This window comes from Cetorhinus maximus, chromosome 11 (genome assembly GCF_964194155.1).
Source record: "Cetorhinus maximus chromosome 11, sCetMax3.hap1.1, whole genome shotgun sequence".
Lineage (NCBI taxonomy): Eukaryota > Metazoa > Chordata > Chondrichthyes > Lamniformes > Cetorhinidae > Cetorhinus > Cetorhinus maximus.
Window position 1 is genome coordinate 103,568,735 of NC_135889.1, and position 17,107 is coordinate 103,585,841.

Here is a 17,107-nt window from a genome sequence, read left to right on the forward strand (position 1 = left end):
CATCTTTAAGTAGTTCAGGCCAATAAAAATGTTTTTGCATTTTCACCTGGAGTTTTCCTAATTCTGAAATTCCTAAATGTCCAGCGATTGGAATTTCATGAGCTACACTATTTTATTTCTGTATCCAGATGGTATAATTATTTGATGTACATACCACACCTGCTGGAATATGAGAAAGTGCTGGCTATAATAACAAGATAGATTATTATATTCTGGGAAAAGTAAATTCTAAAGACAAGGGCAAACAATGGGATTTACAGATCAAAAAGGGAGAAATATATTTAAAGGATGGATGGAAGGCTGTTGTGAGATCTTGAAAGGTGACTTGGAAAAAAGCCTCCATCCACCCTGAAGAAGTTTGCTGTTCCAGTAACCAAAAGTTGTGCTAAAAGCCTTTGGAAGTCCATTGTCCAGTGGGTGCTTGTGGTAAAATTGCTGGATGACTTCATAAATTTGGGATCTATTTGGACTGTTACCTTAAAGAGGCTGTGTTGTTGTGAATCTGGTTAAGTAGAAATTTTGGGAACTGTTGTAACTGTAATCTTGTGCGTGTATATAACTTTTCTTCTTTTGTTAATAAATGTTTTAATTTGATCTTAAAATCTCTAAAGGTGGTGCTGGATACATCTGACTGCAGTGCACAAGCGTTCTCGTAATAAGTACAAATTGCAAAATTGTTGTGATAGCATAGCCAAGTTTCCCTTGTGGATTTGGTCAATCTAGCAAATATAACCTGCTATATCATAACACTGATCAGCTTCTGGGGGTCAGCAGGCCCACCTCTACCCAGCTCCTGCCTTCCTGGAATGAAGATTATACGTAACAGGATTCTTTGAACCAAGGCAGAAATTTCCTGCCTCGAGCTACTGACTTTGGTGTCTCCATTCTGTAAACAGCCTGCTAAAAACCCAGTCTTTATAGCCAGGGAGTGGTGCAGAACAACAAGTTGCTTATTAAACACAAAGTCCAATACATACTCTCTAGTACTAGGGTTACTCCCAGTTCCATGTGCAAATAAGTATAGAAATAGAATTGAGCGAATAAACACGTGGCTGGTTTAGGAGGGAGGGCAGCAGATCTGAGGCATTGGGGCTGGTTCTGGGGAAAGTGGGACTAGATTGGCAGGGGGATAGGAAACAGGGCAAATTCAGAGCTGGGAATGGGAGATGGAGAATTAGTGAGTGACTCTGAAAGACAAACAGCACAAGGCAAAAAACTTGTTCTCATGGAAAAGCCATTTCCATTTCATTCAAAAATAAACAAATCATGTTAAAAATATTACATGCAAGTATCACAATGTCAGTGGCAGAAAGTACTGTTCTCCCTCCTGAAAATTTTCAAAACAATGTAAAGAGGTCGTAAAACCTGGAATTTTGTTTCCTACAATTTTCAACTAGTTTCAAAAATCACATGACTATTGATAGAAAAATATTTCAATTTCTCCAAAATATAAATTCCTTCAGTTGATTGAGTTCTGATTTCCAGTGGTTTACTCCAGAGATGATGATGCCCAAAGCTGGACATCTGTAGGGCACTGTGGATACTTCTGCAGTGCGTCCATTATCTGACTGCTATCCAGTAGTAGTTTCACCAGCTGGTACTCTTTCTGTGTTCGGGTAGATGCGGCATCCATTGCTTTAATTAATTCCAATTGGTGCAGGTGCTCAAATGCCTAAGAAAACAGAAAATAAACAATTTGACCATCAACAAACCAGTATTTAGTTATTTTCCTTGCTGTTAATTCTCAAAGTGGAATGTGAAGCAGGCTGACAATGAAGGATTGTGGAGAGACAAATTCTCTGTTTATATCAATAGACACAAATTTTATCCAAAATGTCTGCTGACCAGCACTTGGATACACAGCACAAATCCATTAGCATTAGCAATTATTGTCACTGATTTAGAATTTTCCCTCATTTCAGTTTTCACAATCACAATGGTTACAGCACAGGAGGCCATTTGGCCCCTCATGTCTGTGCTGGCACTGTGAAGGGGCAATTTACCTACTGCCATTCTCTGGCCTTCTCCCTGTAGCCCCACACATACTTCCTTTTCAGATGATCCAATTCCCTGAAATGCCTCAATTGAACCTGCCTACATCACTGACACTGGCAGTTCATCCCAAATCCCAGTCACTCACTGCATGACCTCCTTGCTTTTGTACTCTATGCCCCTATTAAAGTCTAGGATACTGTATGCTTTATTAACTGTTCTCTCAACCTGTCCTGCCACCTTCAAAGACTTATGCACATTATACACCCAGGTCCCTCTGTCCCTGCACCCCCTTTAGAATTGTACCCTTTATTTTATATTGTGTCTCCATGTTCTTCCTACCAAAATGAATCATTTCACATTTCTCCCCATTTAACTTCATCTGCCACTTGTCTGTCCATTCCTCCAACCTGTCCATGTCCTTTTGAAGTTCTACACTATCCACCTCATGCTTCCAAGTTCTGTATCATAAATAAATTTTGAATTTGTGCCCTGTACACCAAGGTCTAGGTCATTGATGTATATCAGAAAGAGCAAGGGTCCTAAACACCAAACCCTGCAGAACTTCCCTACAAACCTTCCGCCAGTCTGAAAAACATCCATTAACTGCAGTTCTCTGTTGCATCATTCAGCCAATTTTGTATCCATGCTGCATCCTGTCCCTTTGATTCCATGAGCGAGAACTTTGCTCACAAGTATGTTGTGCAGCAATATTTCAAATACCTTTTGGAAGTCCATGTACACAACATCAGCAGCATTATCCTTGTCAACCTTCTCTTACCTCATTAAAAATCTTCAGAGAGTTAGTTAAACACAATTAGCCCTTAACAAATCCATGCTGGCTATCTTTAATAACCAGCTTCGCCCAAGTGACCAACAGTTTTGTTCTGAATTATTGTTTCTAGAAGCTTCCCTATCACAGAGGTTAAACTGACTGGCCTTAGATGCATCTTTCTTTACACCCTTTTTTGAACAGGGGTACAAACATTTGCAATTCTCCAGTCATCTGGTGCTGCCCCTGAGCCAAAGGAAGACTGGAAAATTATGGCTAGCGCCACTCTCACTTCCCTCAGCATTCTTGGATGCATCGCATCCAGTCCTGCTGCCTCATCAACTTATATGTTCATATAGCCGATCCAATACTTACTCATCAATTTTAAACCCTTCAAGGGTCTGAACTAGCTCCTCTTTCACCATGAGGTTTTAACTGAGAAATTGAGAAGAAAAGTATTTGTCATTATCCTGTTGAAAGACAAGTGGAAGAGGGGATTGATGATTCAGCCATTTGAGGGGCATGGAGTATGTGAATCAACTTCCATCGATTGTGTCTCAGCATGCATCTTTTGAAAATACAGTCCCCATCCCATTTGAGGATATGTTTATGCCAACATGATTTGTCTAACCTATGTGGTTGACAGAAAACGCGTCAATCGTCCTAGTCCAAAACAAAACTGGTTGTTGAGTTTGGCATGTTCGTGTCTCTATCAGTATCAACGGCCATGCAATTCACTTCAAGCTAAATACAAATCAGAGGGCTCTATTTCACATGCCTCTGCCGGGCATGTTTCCAGCAGGGGGCACGTAAATAGGGTAGGTGCCCATTCCACCAACTTCGCACACGCACCCCCGAACTCTCCCCAACATTACAGGGGGTGGGCGGGTGCCAAAATCAGCAGCCTGCCAGCCATATTTAAAATAGATGAAATAGGGATTGTTACCAAGCCAACTGATAATATGCTGCCCATGACATAAAACGTTTGATGTCGGCAGTCAGACGGGAGCAGGCAGCCCGGTTTTTTTTTTGGAAAACTACATTCAAACAGCAAGAAGGTGGGGGTGGGGGGGAGGTGGGGGGAGGGGTTCTATCTTCAGGGGTTGCCTTTTGCAGATCTGGGAGGCTGTCCACCTAAGACGGAGCCCCCCCCCCCCCCCCGCGCCCACACACTTTCTTCCAAAGTGCTTGCAGCCTTAAACCCAATCTCCCCAACCCCTCCCTGACTTGCTAAAACCCTCCCTGCCCAAGACCCTGGTCTTACCGGCTTCGGGGATCCACGGGTCTTCTTATTCCTCTTCTTGCAAGCCCGGCAGCGACAACTGATACGCTCTTGGTGCTGCAGGGACTGATGGAGCTACCGGCCAATCCAATTGGCTGGCAGTTCCAGGGGGCAGGACTTCCTCCCAGTAAGGGGCAGAAATCCTACTAGGACTTTGTCAAGCCTGCAGGGCGTAATGGCTGCGTAGCGGGCCAATGTGGAGTGGGTTGGCTCCACACTGATTTTGCTTCTGGGAGGTGAGGGTAGCCATCTGCTCCCCTCGCTGTATTATTCAGCCTAGAAACAGAACTTGTTTCAACCACCAGTAAGCTAACTTTAAAATATTTGGTTTATGCCTTATTTTGATGTTATTTTTAAGTGTTATACTGACCAAAATGGCAGTTTATGCCTTTTGATCAAAGCTATAAAGAATTGTACACTTCAAAATGTAAGCAGGCAACCTGTAACAAAACAAGGCCAAGGATTCACTGCAACTTCTAGCTTTTAGAAAAAAAATCAACTGCAATAACAGCTGGAGTAGCTAGATCATAGAATCTTAGAATGGTTACAGCACAGGAGGCCAGTTGACAAAGCCCATATCTGCTCTCTGCAAGAGATTGGAGAGATTACAGCTTAGATTCACCAAAATGATACCTGGACTCGAAGGGTTAAATCAGGAGGAGACATTACACAAACTAGGGTTGTACTCCATGGAATTTGGAAGGTCTTAAGCCATACAGAGTCGAAACGTTAACTCTGTTTCTCTCTCCACAGAGCAGCATGCCAGACCTGCTGAGTTTTTCCAACGTTTTCTGTTTTTATTTCAGATAGATAGATAGATAGATAGACTTACATTTATATAGAACTCATTAATATAGCACTTTTCACGACCATCAGATGTCTCAAAGCTTTACAGCCAGTGAAGTACTTATTGAAGTGTAGTCACTGTTGTAATGTAGGAAAAGCAGCAGCCAATAGGTACACAGCAAACCCCCACAAACAACAATGTGATAATTAACAGTTAATCTGTTCATGTGATGCTGACCAAGGGATAAATATGGGCCTACTTTTCTTCAAAATAGTGCCATCGATCTTTGATATCCACCGAAGGCAGCAAATGGGGCCTCAGTTTAATATCTCATCTGAAAGACAGCACCTCCGACAGATAAATACAAATTTTGTCAAGAGTCTGGACGTTTAACTGGTTTGTCATAAAATATGCAAGTCTAATTTCCTCCACACTGAAGGTTGATGTAATTGTAATAATGTTGAGTGAATAGAGTGGCAGAGGTATGCACTCTACTGAGTGCCCTCTTTCACTTGTTGGGGTCTGTTTTCGTCCAAGCTGAAAAGGCAGGTTTACATCCGATGAGCTCATTATTATTCAAGGAATAAACACTATTTCCTTGAAATCTGCTTGTTATAATTTCAGCATCTGTAATCAAATAAAATAGCTTGCTAACTCCAAATCATGTTGCAAAACAAAGTCCATGTTTAGAATTCAAGTTTCATAGCACCATTATGACTACGCTTTCCTTGAGGCTGTTTGTGTGGTGGCATGCCCACTGGAGTTAGACAGTGCAGGGTATGGACTATCATCTTGTTCATCTATAGATCAATGCTGACTTATTTTAATTCACCCGAAAGCTTTTCTAAAATGTTTCCATTCAAATTTAGTGAATCCTCATTTTAGCAAAGATAGCTTTTGAATAATTTGTATCAAATAACTGCCCCTACCATTCTGCCACACTTAACCAATTAAATCATCTCCTGCAGCCCTCCCATAAATCCCATCCCTCACAGAAACAATCTCTTCAGCCCTTCTCCTTACCTTCCTTTTTGTTTTGTTTCCACCAGCCCCGCTACCACCAACCATTGGCAGCTGCACATGCATCTCTCACTCCAGTCCCCCATGCTCCACACGCTTCTGCTTGCACTAGGCACTACCCACAAAATAAACCCACCAGACATGCCCCTCAAACTGACCAATCAAAACAGTTTAGGCAAAGGAAAGCTGACTACAATTATTGTAGATTAGAGAGTAGTTAATTACTGGATCCACTACTTCTGCTTGGAGGCCCCCGATGGGAGGCCCTCTACGGAGGAGTTCTCCCCCTTTCTATCGGGGACCTGGGTTGGAGGGTGTTGCATGCGGCAGTCCCCTACAATAGGAGAATGTCTACGTTCACGGACTCCCAGGACACATGCCCTTTTTGCGGTCTTGTGGAGTCCGTGGACCATGCGTATATAGGGTGTCTTAGGCTGCACTCCCTTTTTAGTTATTAAAAAAATCTTTTATTACTATTTTGTTTGCACTTCAGTCCCACGCTCCTGATCTACGGACACCCGGTGCGGAAGGGGGTCGGGAAGGAGGAGGACCTCCTCGTGAACCTGCTCCTGGGTCTGGCCAAGTTGGCCATCAACAGGTCCAGGCAGCGGGCGATCGACGGGGGAGTCCCGCCCGATTGTTTGTCCCTCTTCCGTGGCTACGTTCGCGGCCGGATGTCCCTGGAAAGGGAGCACGCGGTGTCTGCCGGCACCATCGAGGCCTTCCGTGCACGGTGGGCACCGCGAGGACTGGGGTGTTTTGTTGACCCCTTTAATCACATCTTAGTTTGATGTTTTTAAGGTTCCTTTAAAAGTTTTTCCTTGATTTTACAGCTGACCTGACTTAGGGGCTGTGCTTGATTTCTCCCTTGTTTTTGCTAATTTAGTTTATTGTTTTGACTCAAAAGAGTTACTTCTGCTTGGAGATTTGATCATTGTGCTCATCTTGTGCTGAATAAAATAATCTGGCCCATCAAGCACTGCAAATTTCTGCAGGCTGCAGGAAAGTCAGCCAGAGATCTTGGTTACAATCTAGTAATGCTCACTAGGAATGAGCTTTGCTGATCAGATTAGAACAGAATTTATTTGCACAAATCATATACACAGCCTACAAATCTTCCATGAAAGTGTATCAATGCACGAGATTCCACCTTCAGAGAGGAGGGGTGAGTAATCTGGAAGGGGCAGAGCAGAGAAAACTAGAATAGGAAAAGTAGAAGAAAATACTATGTTTACAGCTTGCAAGTTTCCTTACCTTCAAGACCACTGGTTTCTCAAAGTTATGCATTGAGTGAGTCCTCCTCTGAATGAACTTCTGGAATTCTGTAATGCAATAACAAGTACTAAATGTCTGATGGATTTATTTACACTAGACATCTCTCAAAATAGTTAAACTAATTAGCAGTCAAACATCTCTTCAAATATTAAGGAAGTGTAATTCTTCATATCTGGTTTATGTGCATCCTGTCATGCATCATCATTGCATCATCTTCCTCAATTCTTGAATATATATCACCAGGCATAACCTTTCAGCAATGGGATTTAATAAACAAAAAAGCCTCCAGATTATACACTTCAGTTTCCTGAAGGGTGGATTCCACATATATGGGTAAAATGATTGTGGGATTCAACAATCTGAGTGATCCTATAGTCTTGTATACACAATATGGGTGAAATTCATTCAAAACAGTTATTCAAGGGATACGGTGTTCCCAGCAGAATTTCCCCTCCATAGGATTGCCAAAAGGTGATTTCGCCACATGAGACTCCAGGATGAATAGCAGGTTGCCTGGAAGGCATTGATACAGAAGGAAACAAATACCAACTTTGTACTGTCCTATCAATTTTCTTTTGTCACTTTTGAAACATTTTTTGGGTCAGCCATGCGGACGACACACAAGCCAAATCACTTTTATGAAGGGTCTGCAAGCCAAACTATTCAGATATCCATGCGCTGAGTTTTCATTTACTTGATGAGAGAGTGCATAAAGGCTCCCTGCAGGAGCACACACAAACAGAAAAGCAAGAGTCAAATTAGCAGTGCTGCCAGAGTTTAACCAGCAAAAATTATTTTTCAGCTAACCAGAATAAAGTAGACAAACTTCTGATCTTGTCTAAATAGAACTGCAGTACCTGAAGTGAAGTGTTTTGTCACTTCTTAACAATTAAGAGTACACAGACATAAACACAGCTATCTGCTTCTGAACCACAGCTTCCTGTGTAAAAAACAGAAGGTTCCTTTATTTCTTATTCTACACCAGAGGGCAATACATCTGGGACTTGGCACACCCAACTGTCAGGTTTTTTTATATTACACTTCTTAACTAAAATGTCCTTTTACAAAAAAAGCATAAATGTTAAACACAAACACCACAGTATCTGTTACAGGATGTCTGGAGCAGAGCAAGAAAAACTCCAACCTCCAGTGAGAAGGAGCTACCTTGGAATCTGTTGCACTCATTTGATTTATAATGATTATTAGAATTTTGACTTCTTTCCCTTTGGAACCATACTTCACCCAAATGTAACTTTGACCATATATATTAAATTGTAAAGCTTGATCACAAAAATAGATTGCAATAGTACACTATAATCTTAAATTAAAAGGATTTTGCTGAAAATATAACTAGATAATTCGTATTTTGTATTTCTGTAAGGAAAAGAAAGGACTCTGGCTACCAGATGTGCTTTTGTCCATTTTATAATTTAGATTTAGGAACCAAGATAACTATTTTTAAATTAAAAACTCACCATTGTAAACCATTTCAAAGTTAAAAGGCTCTCCTTCATAAATGGAATTTAAGTGCTTCATGGAAATAATCAGGCAGAATTCCAGCACAGACAGACCTACATGCAAAACAGGACTGGGTATTAAAGTTACAATTCACAACAAAGACCATTTCAAGAGAAAACATTTCATCAAAATCCAAAAGGTGATGATCAGGTTCACTGAGACATGTCTCTGCAGAGTGTGTGTGGTGGTTTGCCCACACACTGCCTCAGCTGGAGGAAGGATGAGAGCATCTGTGCAAAATGAGAGGGGAGCAAACAAGGAAGAGCAAAACAGTATAGTTCCCTGAAATTTTAAATTACAGCCTTTGGTCTATTTAACAATTAAACTGTCAATTAATCTGTTCATTGAGGTTTTCCCTGCAAGAACCACAAATTTCTGAACTAAACAACCAGCATTTTCTGAGGAAGCAATTAGAAAAGAAAGGAGGATGGCAATGGGAAATTTTTATGTGGTGGTGAAATCCAAGAGCATTCAGAATATGCAAAAGGAGAAGAAACAAAAAAGTTAGATTCAACATTTTAGAGCATGTTTCCTTGTTTCCCTCACCCAAATCATTATTGAAGGAATTATTTATGGGACAGGATTTCACGAGTGACAAGGATTACCACCCCACTGTTGCAAAAGTCACCGTGAAACCCGTCCCCACTCCAGCAGACTACCCCACAGTTAGTTAACACTCGGAAAATTATTAGAGGCTCGGGGCAGGAGGGAGTACTGGCTCAGAGCTACCAGCTATAGTGACTGGCTGGTAGCTCTCTGGTCCCAGCAGTGCCATCAAGAGCAATGGCTATTGCTGGGACTACAACAGTCCCCAGCAAAGAGGAGCCAGATAATAGGAAGTTGAGGGGATTCTTGGCAGGGCCGGGGGGGTGGGGGTGCTCCGATTCGAAAATGGAGCCACTGAAGGAGGCAGCCCTCTTTCCAACCCAAGGCTCCTGCAACCAAGCTGGTGGACTTCCCATCCTTTGCAGACCTCTTCTCACCAGCTGAAAAATGGACCTTAAGTAGCCAGCAATTGTTGTGAAGTTGGGCAGATCAGCCAAGGCCTTGCTCACTACCTGTTAAAATACAGCCAGGTTAGGGGCAGTGGGAAAGGCACCCACAGAATTTTACAGCCCACACCCCTGCCTGCAATCCTGCCTGCAGGGAACCGTAGAATTCTGCCCATGAAGTAGTTGTGACTGATGAAATACGTTAAAACAGTACTCTAGGGCATACGAGAAAATTTAATTTTCCAGTTTAAATAGAGAGCAAGCTATGTAGTTTGCCACCTTAAGCGAATTGCTTTCCAGACATTACACCAACAAAGACAAGCGTTAGATTTCTGCTATCCATTCCCCTGTGCCACCTAATATCTGTCTTCAAGCATTGTGGTTGAAATCAAATAGCCAGAGGGCATTTAACACATTCAGTCTATGTTTAGATACAGTATAGTCATAGACCCTGGTGATGAAAAAAAGGAAGGGGAAAAGGGAGGAATTTTGACGTGTAGTCACAGCCAATTTGCACACAGCAAGGTTTCATAAATAGTGACATGGGATTTTTTTTTAAAAAGGTGTTACAACCCCAGACTAGACTCCCATATTTTGTTGTGAGCCAGTTAGGGACCAGTAACTTATGTTTTAAAGTAGGCAAAATTAGAAATCCCAGTTACTAAGAAAACAAAAGGCACAAGATTCCATGGTTTTAAACAGAAGAACTTTTACTATATGAAGTCAGCAAAGCAAAGCAATCAGTCAGTCAACACTATCTATCTTAACTCTGACATCCAGAATTAAGATGAGGTAAATCTGAGTTAATACGCAAACTTGATCATACACATCACAAACTGTACATCAAATGGCAGACACAACCAAGACAGGTCCCCTGAATTTTCTCAACCACCCACATCAGTTAGTCACAAAAATTCTTTAAGACTCAGTCTTCGACCTGAGGGATTTCAGCTCCTCTCTTTTGAAGATCTAGCCTCTGATTTCTCTCAAAAGCCACACCAACTCAGGCTGCCCTAACTACTACTCACCTCCCAGTTGCTCAAGCTCTTCTCCCAAGACAGTTTTCCACTGGATTCACGAGCCTGCACCCCGCATCTAGTTCTAGCACAATTCTAGCTTTCTAATTACTTTGAGCAGAACCCCACTGCTCATGGGCTCTCTTTCCCGCACCCCCCGCCACATCCCAACTCCCAGTTTCCTGGAGCCAACGGCTGTCGTTTACATCAGCTTCACTAGGTTGATAACTGCCCTGGGCTTCTCTTAATCCCAATCTCCCAGCAACACAAAGCTACCAATCTTCTGCTGCCTCCCCCAGCTCTGGACTCATCTGATCAGCCACTGCTCACCATGGGCCATTATTACCTTAGCAGCACAGAGCTAATGGCAGCACTTCAGCTGCGTGGAGCAAACCCTCCTGTTTGTTTGCTCCCTTCAGGCTGCTGTTCACTCTGCCCCTTGAACTGATTGGTGTGACCTGTTAATATCTCCCACAGGGCCCCACCCCTGAGGCAGGATCAAATGCATCAACCCTTGGTACATTCTGTACCTTAAATGTTACATTCCCCAGTCAACCAAAGATCACACCCACAGGAGCTAACTTACAAAAATCGAAAAATATAGATTCCCTCACAAAAGGGATCTTGGTTTAACGCCTCATCCAAAAGATGGTATCTTCAACATTCCTGCAATCACTCAGTACTGCAATGAAGTATCAGTCCAGATAATGCTCCCAAGCCTCAAGTGGAGCTTCAACACACAAAAACAGAAATACCTGGAAAAACTCAGCAGGTCTGGCAGCATCTGCGGAGAGGAGCACAGTTAACGTTGAGTCCGAATGACCCTTCTGTTGAAGGGTCATTCGGACTCGAAACGTTAACTGTGCTCCTCTCCGCAGATGCTGCCAGACCTGCTGAGTTTTTCCAGGTATTTCTGTTTTTGTTTTGGATTTCCAGCATCCGCAGTTTTTTTGCTTTTATCTTCAACACACAACCTCTGTTTCAGGAGGTAATTACTGTTACAACTGAGCCAAGTCTAGCATCCAAATGTTGTGAAAGCCAAATTCAAAATGTTTGAAAAGTTGGTGAAAACAGGGAAGTGCATTTAAGCAAAAAAGGTATGGGCAAAGGATTTAAAAGTGCTCTTAGAACTAGATTCAGTGATAGAATTACTAATTGATGTTTCTGTGGTAATGTGATGATTACAGGATATTCAGTAGGAGTTGTATATATTCAGAAATTGTAGAATGATCAAAGGATTAACAGATATATTACTTGTAGGGATTCTGACTTCTCTGAAAAGACATGAATCATGAATGTTCACTGTCATATTGGCTATAGCCTTTTGTCTTGCCACAGGTTATGATATTAAATGAAAAGCATTAGCTTGATGCAAAAGAAACAGGTAGTGTCAGTATTAAAATCCTGGGCTTCACAATCAAAAGAACACAGGTACACTGACTAGAGGTTGGCCCAGAGATCAACAATATTAGTATGTCCCTAATTATGGGCGGCTCAGGCTAAAAAGTTTCATTTTTGAAACTTTCCTGAAAGTAACTCAATATGTCCAATGCATATATGCATATGTCCATGTTCAAATGCAGCAAGGCCTGGACAATATCTAAGCTTGGGCTGACAAGTGGCAAGTAACATTCGTGCCACACAAGTGTCAGACAATGACCATCTCCAACAAGAGAGAATCCAACCATTGCCCCTGGACATTCGATGACATTACCATCACTGAATCCCCCACAATCAACATCCTGGGGCTTACCATTGACCAAAAACTGAACTGGACTAGCCACATAAATATTGTGGCTCCAAGAGCAGGTCAGAGGCTAGGAATCCTGTGATGTGTAACTCTCCTCCTGACTCCCCAAAGCCTGTCCACCATCTACAAGGCACAAGTCAGGAGTGTGATGGAATACTCCCCACTTGCCTGGATGAGTGCAGCTCCCACAACACAAGAAGCTTGACACCGTCCAGGACAAAGCAGCCTGTTTGATTGGCACCACATCCACAAACGTTCACTCCCTCCACCACCGATGCACAATAGCAGCAGTGTGTACCATCTACAAGATGCACTGCAGGAATTCACCAAGGCTCCTTCGACAGCACCTTCCAAGCCCACAACCACTACCATTTAGAAGGACAAGGGCAGCAGATAAATGGGAACATCACCACCTGGAAGTTCCCCTCCAAGCCACTCACCATCCTGACTTGGAAATATATCGCCGTCGCTGGGTCAAAATCCTGGAACTCCCTTCCTAACAACACCAAGTGTACCTACACCACAGGGACTGCAGAAGTTCAAGAAGGCAGCTCACCATCACCTTCTCAAGGGCCATTAGGAATGGGCAATAAATGCTGGCCCAGCCAGTGAAGCCCCTATCCTGCAAATGAATAAAAAAGGCTAAACAAGACCCCAACTGGAAAACTACAAGCACTTTCTTAGCAAGCTGGAAGAGGTAGCCAGCCAGAACCCTTTCCACGTTGTATCCAATTCCCAGCCTTGCTTTCCGCTAGCACAGCGAATAGACTTGTGCAAACCAGTTTATGGTATTTGCAAATGGCCGCAATGTACAGCATTATCTTTTCACATCTCCGTTATCTATACTAAACCAACTCAGTTCTGCCTACCATGCAGTACATTTGCTTTAGAATCTGTTGTGCACAGTCTGCTGGCTGCTAAAAGGTCTGTTGATCGAATATTTGGGTTGGAGACAGCCACCTGACTAAGCGCCAACATCTGAAAATAAACAAAAAGTAAAATGATGACTAGACAAGTTATTATTTGTAGTTCAAACAGATTAATTGGATTATGCAGTCACTGTTACTATGACAAATATTTTTATTGTTTGCAAAAATTATGGTAAAGGGCTTTTTATGTAATTAGTGACATTTCACATTGTGTGGAATTCTATTAACCATCACTTCATTGAACAGTAGCTCCATTTGAATTATATGAAAAGTCTGAAGGATGACTGGAATGTGACAAAATGCACACAGTTCAGTTGAGTATAATTTAAATGATTAACTTTCAAAACAAATTAGTTAGCTTTAGTGTGTAATAGCAAGGTCAGGAAGATAGGATAGCCAGGAACCAGCTTGCCAGTCGGGGGGGAAGCTCACATCCTAGCTCTGCTGCAGAGGGAATGGGTACTGTCCAAGATGCAGCCTACAAAAAACTGATGGCCGAGCACTACCAACTTCCAAATGCTCTGGCTTGCCAGTGAGCTTTGTTAAAGAGCATGGAGGAACTCAGCTCCAACTCGGATGGGGTTTTTGAAAAAGGACATTAAAACCTTGCAGTCAGCTTTATGATCAGCTTTCAAAGCACTGCAGCAGAGCCTCTGGTGACAGCTTCAATGAAAGCTCTATCTGCAGCCAACTTGACTCTAAGTTCCAGCATCTCCAAACATGAAGGAGAATGAGGATAGAAGCTTCTAAAACTTCATCAGTCCTCTACTTGGTCCGAGCAGTGGGAATGTTGCACTGGCACTATGGCAAGGGCACATGCAGCCATCTCTCAGGATGACACAATGCCCGCTTCCCTACCAGACCCTTAAGTAGTGCCCATGTTGGTTCCAAGCTGCCAGCTTAACCAGAGTGTTCTGGTCAGCAGTGAGATGCTGCAGTCAGACTGTCTATAGCCAGAGGTGCTAGAGGTCATTTTAAGAGCTTTCAGTGGATGTTAAGCAGTCTTCTACACTCAATGCTGTAAAAACTGGGGAAATACCTCCGATGCACCAGAATAGACAAACAAGCACAAAAGACATTAAGAATTTCCATGAGGATGATTTTTAGTTTTCAAATTTAACTGTTCAATTAACAATTGATTAGTGATGAACCACTTTCTTGCTGTGCACAGACTTTTTATAATGGCATTGACCTCAACATGCCTACTGCTATCCAGATCCAGTTTTTAGGCTTTTAAACAGAATATACAGTGAGGGATCAGTAAGAATGAAAAAAATACAATGTGCAATCTAACCAACATGATTAACCAACTGGTTAAACAACACTGCTGGGCTGTGCAATTAGATTGGAGTAGAATATTGTCAGTGTTTTGCCCATGCCTGTCAAACATAAGAACTATAAGGATGTCCTATTGTAAACAAATTCCAATATGCAGCACTAGTAATTACAGAAAATTAGTAAATTGCTAGGTTAAACCATTATAAAATATGACTGAGTTAATGAGCTCTTACCAGTAGCATATGCAGAGAGCGGAAATCCTTACTGGAATTGAAGTGCTTCTGTAAAATATCTTTCACAGTCTTATCTTTGCACAGAGACTGGTGGGGTAACAATATTTCAGATGGGTGTTAAATAGCTGCAATTTGTGACGGATTGTAAAACAGACAACAGACAAAGGAACAATACGATGTACCTTACTTAGTATTCTAAGAATGCTACACATGGGACTCTCCTGATAATGTAGATTGCAATGTCAGAAAGTGGCAATTATTAAAAATAATGAGCTGAGGGGATCACATGACAACACAAATGGGATGCTTTTCCAAACATTTTGTTGATGTGTAAATAATTTTTGCTGGTCATGTGTATATTTGGGGACACCTCAAACCTCTTGCCAGCTTGAACATTTTTTTTTAAAGATTTATTCATTCATGGGATGCAACTGTCGCTGGCAAGGTCAGTATTTGCTCCCAAACCCTAACTGCCCGTGAGAATTGAACCACAGTTGTCTGTAAGATGAAGGTACTCCCACGGTGCTTTAGGCTGCACTTTCAAGAATTTTGACCCACTAATGTTGGAAGTGCAGAAATATATCTCAAAGTCAGCACGGTGTGAGACTTGGGAGGGGAACTTGGAAGTGATGGTGTTTCCATGCACCTGCTGACTTTGTCATTCTGGGTGATAGAGATTGCAGATTTGGAAGGTGCTGTTGACGAAATCTTGGTGAGTTTCTGCATTGCACCTTGTACAGACTGCAGCCACATTGTGCCGGTGGTGGAGGCAATGATTGTTTAAGGTTGGTTGATGCAGAGCCAGGAGAGAGAAATCATGGGCTTGGTGCTTCTCCTGTTTCTGGCCCCCTAATCCCACCCCAACACCCCTTTAACCCTCCCTCTCACATCCTTCAGATGCCCACAATTGGGAACCATTGAAACTGTTCAACCCAACCGTGACTTATTGGTTCAGAAAACTTCTTGGCTTTTGTACTCTATGGTTCTATTTAAAGCCCAACGAAAGCTCACGTTTCAGTATAATACACTTTACAACCACAGTTTTGGTTGTTCATATTGTGCAACCAGCTCCACCTCTTTGAAGCTGGCCCTATGTAATATCCAGACAGCAACACCCAAAAGACTTCAACTTTAAACACCACAGACAACAATCCTATGTACAAATGGTAACAGCTTGAACTAACAGTGATATGTTCCGCTGGCGCATGACTTCTGGTTTCACTTCCAAGTTTAAAAATGGCAAAACCTTCTGGTAAATTAGCACCAACCAATTCACCTGCAATAATGTGCTATTTCTATCCAAAGGTGGGCTTTGTTAACAGAAAAATTACATCTTGCACTGAGTGATAAATATTTTCTCATTTGAAATTGAAACTAACCACACTTACACTGCCCAGCGTGCAACATATAATAGGACAGCTAAGTACTGCAGATGCTGGAAATCTGAAATAAACAGAAAATGCTAGAAATACTCAACAGGCCAGGCAGCATCCTTAGAGGGAGAAATGGAGTCAACACTTCAGGTCCAGATCTGCACTAGTTCTGATGAAGGGTCACTGACCTGTTTCTCTCTACATGGATGCCGCCAGATAGGCTGAGCATTTCCAACGCTTCCCATTTCTATTGGAGCAAAAAAAGAAACCTTTTGCCAGCGCCCTCCAAAAAGCAATCAGACTTCTTGTGAGCCCAGCAACTGCCTGAGATCTGGTTTGGCACAATATTAAATATTAATTTTTTAAAAAAGTCATGAAGAAAACAAACAATATCATCAAAACGATCAATTGATCATTTAAAATAAAATGAGTAATTAATAAAAATGACATTAAAAAAGTGCCAAGCAGCAGAGCTAACTAATAAAACCTTTTTTGCCCTTTCACTTAAGAAGCAGAGCTAGAGAAAGACAGACGAAGCACCAAGGGAAGGGACAGGGAGCACGGGCCAAGTTAAGGAGTTGGGTTTAATTAAGACCAACCTTGCGTACAGCATGGTGGCACACATTGAGACATTGAGCTGGCCCTGTCGGAATTCATGCAAAATTGTGCGTCTCTCTCTCTCGCACGCACGTGCACATCCACCCACCCTCTATCTCTCACATGTGTGCACACACCCACCCACCTCTATCTCTCGTACGCGTGCACATACACACGCTTCTCAATCTCTCCCTCGCGCGTGCATTCACGCACACCTCCACACGCACGTTCAGATACATGCGCACAAGAACCCACAACCACCACTCATGAATACATACACCCTCAAACATACC

At 42.3% G+C, this 17,107-nt stretch overlaps 1 protein-coding gene across 4 annotated transcripts in view; it reads right to left on the reverse strand.

The window, feature by feature from the left end:
• Positions 1-1,217: 1,217 nt before the first annotated feature.
• The window catches only part of orc4 (origin recognition complex, subunit 4), an 86,127-nt gene continuing 70,237 nt past the window's right edge, over positions 1,218-17,107 (reverse strand). For all 4 annotated transcript variants that reach the window (XM_078552516.1, XM_078552518.1, XM_078552520.1 and 1 more), the window contains 5 exons: positions 14,845-14,931; positions 13,274-13,382; positions 8,604-8,699; positions 7,108-7,175; positions 1,218-1,672 (listed from right to left, as the gene is read on the reverse strand). In XM_078552516.1, the coding sequence (XP_078408642.1) occupies positions 1,490-1,672; positions 7,108-7,175; positions 8,604-8,699; positions 13,274-13,382; positions 14,845-14,931 (543 nt within the window). In that variant the 3' untranslated portion in view covers positions 1,218-1,489. The remainder of the gene's footprint in view (positions 1,673-7,107; positions 7,176-8,603; positions 8,700-13,273; positions 13,383-14,844; positions 14,932-17,107) is intronic.